This window comes from Talpa europaea (genome assembly GCF_964194135.1).
Source record: "Talpa europaea genome assembly, chromosome: 3".
In the NCBI taxonomy this organism is placed as follows: Eukaryota; Metazoa; Chordata; class Mammalia; order Eulipotyphla; family Talpidae; genus Talpa; species Talpa europaea.
In genome coordinates, this window is record NC_140069.1 from 150,938,111 (window position 1) to 150,949,219 (window position 11,109).

The 11,109-nt window shown below is 59.9% G+C and overlaps 1 protein-coding gene across 1 annotated transcript in view; it reads right to left on the minus strand.

Annotated features, from left to right (window-relative positions):
- LMBR1 (limb development membrane protein 1) overlaps window positions 1–7,448 on the minus strand; it is a gene marked incomplete at its 5' end in the record, with an annotated part of 82,372 nt that extends 74,924 nt beyond the window's left edge. The window contains one exon of the mRNA XM_084230877.1: window positions 7,383–7,448. Within this exon, the coding sequence (XP_084087003.1) occupies window positions 7,383–7,448 (66 nt within the window). The remainder of the gene's footprint in view (window positions 1–7,382) is intronic.
- Window positions 7,449–11,109: the final 3,661 nt, after the last annotated feature.

Genomic DNA, 11,109 nt, shown 5'->3' on the forward strand with positions numbered 1-11,109 from the left:
TATTACTCAGCATTCAAAAAAGATAAACACATGCAATTTGCTGCAACATGGATGGCGCTGGAAGGGATCATGCTCAGCGAAATAAGCCAAAAAGAAAAAGAAAAATACCGGATGGTCTCACTCATAGCAGGAATCTAGAAAACTTAAATAATGGACCAGGAAAATGAATAACTATAAGAAAGTGAAAATCAAAATCAACAAAAAACTATGAACCAGAGACACTTTTAGGGGGGCGGGGGCGGGAGGGGAGGGATTGGGGTCAGAATGGGGGGCTGCAATTGTATGGGGAATATAACAATAAAATTTATTAAAAAAAAAAAAAAAAAAAAAAAAACATCAAGTAGTTTGACATGATCCAGCCTTTAATCTCTTAACATGCCACCAAAGTTTTTAAGGAGAAAGGAATTTGGTTATTGCCATACACCAGCTAAATTAGTACTAATATTCCCCATTACGACTGACAAAAGAAAACAAGAATTACTGTAAATTGTGTGTGTTTCTCTCTTTCGGCAGTCAGCCTGGAAGTTTCTTTGCCTTGCTCGGGGTTGCCCAGTGCACTGTGGGGCATTAGCAGCATCTCTGCCCTCCACCCACTGGCAGCCCCCAGTCATGACATCGCCACATGTCTCCCAGGGGAACGCCGTCACCCGAGCTGAGGACCATAAGTCTAAGAAATGTACGCTAGACACGGGAGAAGGCAAGCATGCAAAAGATCCGTTGGTGTATTTTTTTCAACAACGTACACTTTCACAGGAAAGCGTGGAAGGCAGCCCTCAGAAGGCCAAGCTGAGAACGAACATGTCAGACAGACATGCGTGCATGTAGGCAAGGCCTCTGCGGGCGCCAGCCTCAGCCGGCTCCTGCGCGGGGAGTCCCGCTCTCCCCGTCACGCCCAGGCACTAGGAGCACCTTCCCGGCGCACGGCACCGCCCCTCGAGGACACCGAGGACACCGACTTCCCGAAGTGGGAGCTGTGGGCCCAGCGCCCGGCCCGAGCGGCAAGCTTGCACGGGAGGACATACTCCCCCGCCTCCCCCGCTGTCGCTTTGCTCTTCTTTACTGTCATCTCCGGGCCCCTCCAAACAACCTGAGCCTTTCTTTCTTGTCAATTGATCCAAAAAGGGGTCAGCAGCAGATGCTTCCTGTTCCTAAGCCCCCCGGCGGCTGCGGCAGCGCCCCACTCTGCAGCCACAGCAGCAACAATAACCGAACCCCTGGCCTCGGAGGGGTGGGCTCGTCTCCGCTGCGTAGGGGACGCTGCAGGGAACGCCCTCCCGCATGGAGCCTGCTTTTCCTTGAAACCAGTGTCACGTGAGTCCCCAGAGGGGACCAGGGCCGCAGGGGCGCAAGCAGCCACCACGCTGCCTACATCTTACTTCGCATTTAAGAGTGCTGCTCATCTGTCCAAGGGAAACAAGACCCTACCGCTAAAATGGAATTCAGGCAGGGAGTAAAGGGTGAAGTCAGGAAGCCCGCACCTGGCACAGGCCCTGCCCACGCTCCGCTGCCCCGGACAGTCCCCGGCGGCCGGACCACGTGGCCACCGCTCCCGAGCAGACACAGCTTCTGTTTCTTCTCTTCCCACCATGCTGGCTTGCGGCCTCCTGGCCGACACCGGCTCGCCGCACGCCCGGCAGCAGCAAGAAAAGCGCCTGAGCGCGCCTCCACCGTGGCTGGCGGCAGGTGCTCGGTGCAGGCCAGAGCCCCGCCCTGGGCCTCCGCCAGCATTTTTATTGTTTTATTCTTTTTTTCAACATGTAAGTCTTAGCCATCTGGAAGTTATTTCTTATCTGTGGCCCAGGGCTCCTCTCTGCCGTGTTCCTGTTTGGGGGGAGCTGCTCGCACGTTAACAGTTAGGACTGCCCAGCTCCCTTGCTCTCGGGGAGGGCGCGTCCCCCCAGGAGCACGGCTCTCCTACCTTCCCAGGCCAGTCCCAGGCTTTGTAAGGCACAAATGGAGGCACTTATTCTTCCATGTGATTTTAGGGCCACTTTCATTGAATCCAAGTTGAACTTGCATTCTAAGTGCAGCTGCACTGGTGTGTGTTAACTTGGGAGTGTGGAGTGCCTCCGGAACACGGGGTGACTCAGGAACAGGGGGTGCCTCACCCATGGGAAGGGACTTTGTGGCCCGGGCGCTTTCTTTTTTTTTTTTTAATTATTTATTCAGGGCCTCCCTGGTGGCGCAGCTGTTGAGCACTGGGTTGCAAGGCTGCCGGCAGCCTCTGCGGTGCCGGTTCAATCCCCGGCTGCTCCCCGGCCCCCGGAGGAGGGTCCCGCATGGCGCGCAGACCTCTCCGGCCGCCCGCTGCTCCCCTCAGCAGTGTACCTCGGTCCTTCTGCCTGCTCTGCTCCCCGCTCTGGCTCTGGTGAATTCTCTCACCCTTCCGTGCTTCTGACTGTGCCCAGTGCTTGTATAAATAAATAAAAATAAATCTTTAAAAAAAAAGACTTATTTATTCATACAAGAAGTGGGGTGCAGGCCAGAGGCACAGGAGGGTGAGAGACAGAGCGGGGAGCCAGCAGAGCCAGCAGAGGTCTGCCGCGCCATGTGGGTAGCTCCCTGGCCGGCCAGGAATCAAACCCACGTTGCAGAGGCTGCGGACAGGCTCACTGCCCTGCGCTCAACCCGCTGCCCCACTCCCAGGGGGAGGCTCCCAGGCAATTTCCTGTACCTGAGGACCCCTGCCTGGTTTCCAGTAATTTCACTAAACTTCCTCATGACCTGAGAATGTTTTTTCTAGTTAAATGATCATATCACTAGTTAGGAGATCATTTTCTTCTTTTACAGGAATAATATTAATTTTCTCATTCTCTTGAACTCCCTCAACCTTGACAAGCCTGCCCGGTGGTGCCGAGAGCAAGGCATTCCTGTCCTTTTCCTCAGAATAATGGAAGTGGTTTAAGTTGCACATTTATTATAATGTTCTCTGTTGGTTTTAATAAGTATTTGAGTCAATATCACTGCCATCTAGCTCAGCATTCCTGTAGGAATGAGTGTGTAACTATCAGCAGCCGCTGGCACATCAACTTTCCTCTGAGTCGCTGAGATGACAGGCCGGTTCCCCTTCTCGGCACTAACCCACCCTGGCCGCGCTGACCCTGGCGGGTCGTGCTGACCGTGGCTGAACCCATGCCCTGTCTCACTGGGCTGTGCTGACTTCCATTTTTACTGGTATCTGTAAATGAGATTATTGTAAAGTTTCCCTTTCTATTCAGATTTTATTCATAAGATGAAATCAGGAGCTTTTCTCCAAGTGCATGGGTTACCTTAAATAATATTAGGAGATCCTATTTTTTAAAGGTGACAGAACTCAGCTCTGGACCCCTCTGGTCCTAATATCTTATGAAATGATAGATTATTTTTAATAGTTCCAGTCTCTTCTATGGTAAATAATTGAGTCGTCTTTCGATTTTTTTCCTTGGCTTAAGAAAACAAATGGAGACATAAACCTTATTTTTACAAAATGACTTAAAGTCTTAAATGTAAACATAAAACCAGGGCCTCCCCTGGCGGCACAGCGGTTGAGCGCTGGGCTGCGTAGCTGCCTGCAGCCTCTGCAGCGCCGGTTCGATCCCCGGCCACCGGAAGAGGGTCCCACCTGGCGCGCAGACCTCTCCTGCCGCCCGCTGCTCCCCTCAGCAGTGTATTTCGTCAGTCTGCCTGTTCTGCTCCCTGCTCTGGCTCTGGTGAATTCTCTCACCCTCCCGTGCTTCTGACTGTGCCCAGTGCTTGTATAAATAAATAAATATTTACCTAAAAAAAAAAAAAAAACCATAAAGCTTCTTTTAAAAAGGGCAGAGGGCGATAACCTAGGGACTGTAAGTTTGGGAATGACTTTTCAAGTACAATACGAACATCATTAAAGATAAAAATGTTAAATTGGACTTCACTATGATTTTAAAAGTCTATTCTGCCAAAAACTCTAACAAGAGAATGAAATACAAGCCACAGGCTGGGAGGAAATAATGGCGAAGCACATATCTAACGTAGGACTGATCCAAATAGACAAGCTTTTAAAGCTCAAAAACAAGAAAACAACCCAACTTAAAAATGGGTGCAGTCTGGACAGCTCCCCAGGGACGCGCCAGGCAGCACAGAGCAGACAACGCAGCGGGTCAGGGCCGGGCCCAGCCTCCTGAGGCACCTGCTCTCCCAGCTGGACAGCCCTGCGCGGGGAGCTGGGGGAGCTGGGGAGACCCAGCTCGTGGCTGGTGGGGGTGAAAGTGACACAGAAACTTTGGAAGGCGGCCTGGCACCTTCTTCCAAAGCTAACCCTGATCTCATGAGACCACCCGGCAGCCAAGCTTGGCTCTACCCAAAGAGAACGAAGCCATGTCCACACGAAGGCCTGCAGGAACGTCCGCGGCCACTACCCAGAACCCGGGGCCGCCGGGCGGGCGTGCCATGAGGACGCGGGCCTTTCAGAGGCCTTGAGGGGGGAGAGTCAACAGTGGGTGAATGAATGACTCAAAAAGGTTTTACAAGAAAATAGGATTTCCCAATAGGCCTCTGCACACTGGAAATAAAACCAAATAATTCATCATTCGCTCTGATCTGCTCTTAGAAAGTCCACCACCCAGCATCCCGGGGACTGCCGACGCCCTGCGGCCAGCAGTGCAATCTGAGACTGAAGCCAAAAAAGCAATTCCACTTGGGGTAGCACCGCAAGGAATGAAACACTTAAAAAGTCAACAAATGGACAAAACATAGACTCTAAGGGGCGCCTGCCCTCCCGGGACCCGGTGAGAGGTGGCCCTGGACGTGGTGTGGGCTCGCGGCCTGGCCCGGACGCGAGCGTGGTCTGGCTCACCCGCCGGATTCCCCGGGCCTCCCCCGACACCGCACGGCCCACCACAACTCGAATGAGAATTCCAGGGCCCGGGGCAGGCCGAGGCGCCAGCGCCAGCTGCAGGTCACGCCTCCCCACATCCAGCCCTGCAAAGCTGCAGCAAGGGGCACAGGCGCCAGGCGGGAGGGCCCGGGAGGAGAAGCGGTGTGTGCGCACCACGGAGGCTCTGCGGAGCAGCAGCAGCCTCTCCAGGAGGGGACACGGCCACAGAAGCACTTGGGCCTCGCGCCACCAGACGCAGAGCCCTTCAGCGCGAACCACAGATGAAATCCAACAGCCCAGAGGAAAGGCCTGGAGACAGGGCAGGCGTCTGTGGGCTCAGGTGGCCAGGCCCCCTCCAACGCCAGACACACCAGCCGGCGCCATGTTCTCCGTGAGACGTCAGCAAACAGACACCTGTGCTGCGGTCGAGAAAGTAAGAAGGTGGGAGGCTGACCAGACTCGGGACAGTCTCCAGGGAAGCCCAGGCGCTAAGGGCCCCTCCGCAGGCCTGACTTCCACATCGGAGCCGGGGGAGACCGCCGGGGAGACCGCGCGGCCTGCACAGCTTGTCAAGTGAAGGAAGTGAAACAAAACCACAGCCTGGTACAGAGACCGAGGGGAGGAGGAGGAGGAAGAGGAGAATGGAGGGCAGTGAGGAAAGCCAAGCACGTCTAGCCGCTCTGGACACGCGTGTTGAGGGAGGACCGGAAATCTGCTCCTGAACGGGGCTGCTGCGGCAGAGGCTGGGGACTCGCACCCCAGGGGTGCTATGGGGAGGGTGGCAGGCAACACTGAGAGGAACCCTGCGCTCCTTCCGGGGGGCAGGTACCCCTCAATCCCAGCAACGGGGGACCGTGAATCAGCTCAGCCAGGGGCTCAGGCGCAGGCGGTGCTGAAGGGAGCCGCCACGCACCCGGAAAACATGACTGCCACCTCCGGGCGCCCAGAACACCACATGACCGCCGAGGGAAGGGGAGAGCAAATCAGTAAGACACTCGGATTCAGAAAAAGCAAAAGAACGTCCCCCAGCCGCGGAGTAAGCAAAGGCGTCTTAAAATAGGTCACCAGAACAGCTGATGACGAAAAGAATTGATAAACTTGGCTACTTTAAAACTGGGAATTTCTGCTCGTGAGAAGATATCAAGTGAGTAAAAAGGCACCCGGGGGGGCACACACGTGCATACACATACCGCAGCCAGGGTACCCCGCTCGGAATAAAGAACTCTTGTAAGTCAGCATTACGTGGGAAAAGGCCTGCAGACATTTCACAAGATTCCGCAATGACAAGCGTCACAGAAGGGACCCCAGGCCCCGCTGCACAGGGGCTCACAGCCGGGAGTGGCCAGGCAGCACCCCAAAAGCGCAGGCCCGCTGGCTGCACACAAGCCACACCCTGTAGCCTGGCCTCCATCCTGGGCCCGCCCCTGACAGGCGGGGGACACACACGGCCACAAGAGACAGGACTGGTCAGCCCAAACCCGGCGCGGCTGGGCCATCCACAGTAAAACAAAGGTGTGCTGCGGTGGCGGAGCAGCGACCCTGCGGTGGGGGCCCGCGCAGGCAGGAGACTCACTCAGCCCAAGCGCTGCGGGCGCCCTCCAGGGCTTGTCCCAGCCCCCTGAGGCCACCCAGCTCCCCCAGAGGAGGATGGGGGCGCGGGTTGTCCTGCGTTCCCTGCAACTGGGCAGGCAGCATGGGCCTCCGCGGAAAGCCCCAGGCTGGCCACCAAGCACCGCTGCTCCGGCGGGGGACGCCAGGGTGGACACGCCACTAGGCCGCCCCGGCGGCGTTCCGCGGGCGCCTCGGCTCCCCAGCAAGGGCAGCGCGGGGCTCGCATCTCCGGGCTGGAAGTCCACACGTCTGGTCCGCGCCCAGCCCGGGCGAAAGGGCAACGAGGACGGCAGGAAAGCGGCGCACGTGACAGGTGTGAACACAGCACAAGCGGCGGCCAGCGCGCCAAGGTCAGGGCACCAGGTGGCCTTTCCAGGGCAGGTGGCCGGAGGCGGCCGAGCGCGACCGCGCCGCGGCTTCCTCGGAGGCTGCCTCCTGGCGCGCTGCAGTCGCGCCGGGGAGGTGCGCGGGGCCGCTCGGGAGTGCAGACGGGGCTGCGGCCCCTGCGCCCTCGAGAGGCGGCCGGCCAGCACCTGGGGGCGCCGCGGGGCAGGGGAAGGAGGGCGCGGGCGGCACCGCAGCAACCCGCGCGGGGGCAGAAACGCCGCGGGGCACAGGGGAAGCCGCGGCGGGACTGGGGGGACAGAAGGAAGCGGGGGGAGGGCGGGGGCGGCGGGGGAGGGCGGGGGCGGCGCGGGGAGCCGCGCGGGGGGGGCGCGGGAGCGGTCAGAGGGCGGAGAGCAGCGGACACAGGGCCGGGCCCGGCGGCGGGAGCGGAGAAAGGGGCGCGCAGGGGCCGCGGCCGGCGGGGAGCGGCGGACCCGGGGCCCGGGCCGGGGGGGGCCGCGGACGGGGGCGGGGGGCGGGCTCGGGTGCCGGGAGGGGTCGGCGGGCGGGTCGCGGCGGTCGCGGGCGGGCGAGGCCGCCGCCGCCTCACCGTGGTCTCCCGCACTTGGCTGTGGAAGTGCTGCTCCCGCGCCGACACCTCGTCCTGCCCGTCCATCCTCCTTCATGCCCGCCGCCGCGCCGCCCGCGTCCGCGCGCCCCGCCGCACCATCGCCCGCCGGCCGCCCGCCGCCCGGGCGCAGCAGAGGCCGCGACCGAGACCCCGCGCCGCTCGGCCGCCGCCTGGGGCGCAGCCGCTCGCGCTGTGGAGGGCCGGGCGCGGGCGGCGTGACGTCAGACAGAGGCGCCGCGCGTCGCGCCGCGCGCCGCGGCGCCTGGGGGACGGGGAGGGAGGGGCGGTGGGCGGGGCCTGTGGGGCGGGGCCTGCTGAAGGGGCTTTGTCGCGGGGGCGGGGCCTGTAGGGGCGGGGCCTGTAGGAGGGCGGGGCCTGCCGGAGGGCGGGGCCTGCAGGAAGGCGTCCTGCCTCCTGGGTCAGGGAAATAACCTCGACGTCCGCTGGCCGCGGTCTCCCGCCCGCGCTCGCCCCAGGAGCTCACGACTTTCGGCTCCTCCGTGAGCAGCCCCCGCCCAGCACCCCGCGCTCGCCGGCGAGCCCAGATGGCCTCTGCGCTGCCCGCCCCGGGCGCCCCCGTGTCCCTCGGAGGACCCGCCCCGCTCGTCCATTATGGGGTGCCACAACGCGCAAACAATTCACCCCGTTCTTTTTTCTCTTTTGCTGTACAGTCCACTGTGAACGGGCATTTGGATTTATTTAGCTAAAAGGAAGTCATTGAATTACTATTGATTCTAATTTTTTGGCATCTCTAAAAATTCTTAAGAGGCGAAAAATCCACAAATTGCTTTCAAATGATTTTTATGATACATGTTCATCTAGAATCTGTGGGCTTAAGTTAGCCTTTTTTCCACCACTCTGCCTTTTTTTAATAGCCCGTGAAACACTTGCTGGCCCCCAGTGCGGTGCCTCCCATGCATGCACCAGGACACGCTGGGCGTGCTCTGGAGGGCTCTGGGCCAGAGCCTGCTGCCGGCAGCTGATAAGAAACCAGGACCCAATCCCAGTGGGCCATGCTCACCTTTGCTGCGGGGTGTCTTGCAGCCCTACAGAACCGGGACAAGAAGCACCCGAGCCTGCTGCTGGGGACACCCACGTTCTGGTGCTGGGCTAAACTCCTGCCTGAGCTGTCCCGCAGCAGCTATGGGCTAATCTCTCCAGATCCGAGGGGTGCGTTCAGACCCGTATTTAGAAAGTGACACCGGTGGCCACCAGCTTTTCGCTTCTCTCATGCAGATGTATGCAGTGGGCCATCTGCCCTTGCACTGACCGCCTCTGGCTGACTCTGGTTCCCAACTGGAACCCGTGTCATGGCCACAGACTTACCCCTCCTTTGTCCATGGCTGTGCCCTCCCTCCAAACAGACATGGAGTCTCTTTCCCCCCGTGGAATCTGGGCAGGTGTCTTGCTGTGGCCAAAGGGGCTAAGAAAGCAGGAGGCTGCTGGAAAGTGCTCGCACACGAGGGCTCACCCTGCCTATAGCCCCAGGCCCTTGACCGCCACCTGCAGGAAAACGCGGCCACACTGGACATGGGGGCCCCATCATCTCCGTCACCCTAGCCAGCACCGCCATCCCTGCATCCCTCCAAAACATGAAGCTTCCAAAACACAGGCTTTCTGCCCAGCGCACAGCCCTGCCCGGCAGCCATTCTCACTGGCTGTAGGGCAAAGTCAAGCTCCCCTGGACGCTTAACACCTTGGCTTTGGAGCCGCCCTCCCTTCCAACCAGCCCCCCTTTCTCTCCCGAAAGAGCCCCTTCCCGCCCCTGGCCTCCTCCGCCGTCCCAACCCGGAGGACAGGCCCTGCGCCTCTCCCCGCCCCTGCGCCTCACACTCTGGCTCACCCTCCAGCGCCGCTCGCTTCCCCGTGGCCTTCCCTGGCGGTTTCGGTCTCCCATTCACTCCTTCTCCCCAGAATATGGCATGGCAGGACGACACCTGCTTCTGCTCTGCCCTCGGGGCGTGCCGCCAGGCATGAGGACTCTTACAGGAGTGACAGTCTCCCCCGCCCATCGGCAGCTCTCCAGCCACGTCCTCAGCCTTGGAGGCAGCGCGCGTGTCTGCACGTGCCCGGCATCTGCGCGTGCCTGGCTGGCTGTCCACTCTTGGGACAGGCTCCCTATGGCCCAGCGTGTCTCCCCGCATCTTCTTTGCCGTGAGCTCCCGCACACCTACCAGCAGGCTCGAGTGAAGCAGGACCTGACAGGCAGTGGTCAGTATTGGCTGCCCTGAAACCACCCGCCCCCCAGCTCTCCAGGCTTCCGCAAGTGCTCTCCTTGGCCCACAGCAGCTGGGGATGTGGCCGTCCGAGCATGTCCCGTGCCCTGTTCTCGCCCACATGAGCAGCCCCCCAGGGCTTTGCTGGACCAACAACTGCACGGCCAGTGGGGACGTGGTTCTGCCAAACAACCACGACGTCGGCACTGCACGTCTTTTTGTGACTCGACCTGCCCAATAACCCGGCCACCAGGTGTGGCCACAGTTTCACCCCAAGCCATGGAGGTGCAGGAGGCAGTGGCCTGCCCTAGTTTCTACACCCACATCCCAGCCTAGCACCTCCTAGCCCGGTGACACCTGTCCCTTGCTCAGTGCCACTGGGCTATCACCCCAGTGAGTCACCCCATGGGGGCCCTGAAGGCACCCCAGGCCCTGCATCACTGCGCAGGACACTTGGCACAAGTCCCAGGTGCTAAGAGAGAGGTTCTGCCCTAACCCCCCGCCCCCAGCACTCGTGAGGCTCGGAGCTGGGCGCACTCGGGCCTGCAGTGCACTCAGGCCTGCCCGCCAAGGGAAGCCCCGCCCGAGCCAGGAGCCGTGGGCCAGGGGCTCTGTAGAGAAGCAGCTGACAGGAGACTAGGATGTGTGTGAGTGTGTGTGTTCTCATGCATGTGCAGAGTGTGTATTTTTTAAATGAGACCCAAGGGACATATAGAAGACCAGTAAGTGATGGAAGAAATCAGCCAGCTCGATAGATCCTAAAGTGCGCCAGCTGCTGTGTGGATTTGCCACTCACCTCTGCGAGAGGAAGGCATGCCCGGCCTCCGCTTCCAGCCATGCGCTCCAGGAGCAGGCGCCAGCTCTGCGGCTGGTGAGCAGATCCTCAAGGCTCTTCCTGCGGCAGATGAAGCCCCAGCTCCGCAGCACTGTCCAGTAGAGTGTCCCCTCAAGTTGAAAGACCGAACTGGTCTGCTGGGGGCGCCTGGGCCTGGCCTGCAGAGCCCAGAGACTCTCTGGGCCCTGAGGCCTCAGCCAGCCCCCCACCCAATTCTAGGGGTCCCCTGTCCTTACCAGTGATGGCACTGGGAGGAGGGTCCCTACCGCCACCCACACTCCCAGTGGCCAGCGCTAGAGGGCAGCAGCGGCCCGGGAGCCGTATACCCAGCAGGCAGCCTGCTGCAGTGGCCGCTGGCCCAGCCCAGCTGCTCCCAGGCTGGAGCCTGAGGTGGGAGGCTGTCAGGAATGCAAGAACCAGCATACGTGGGGCCAAAGGTGAGGCTCTTTCTCCTACTTCCTTTACACTCACCTTTTCCTAAATCGTGCACTTACTTAGACTGAGAACAGTTTCAGGGCAAGTCTTCAGGGACTCAACCAAGCTACTGAAAAGGAAACTGAGGCTGAGACTGGACTCCCCACAGATTCCCACGCAAGCAAAACGTTTATCTGGAGTGAGGTGTTGCTTCTTTGTGGCCCACAGTAGCCTTTGAGCT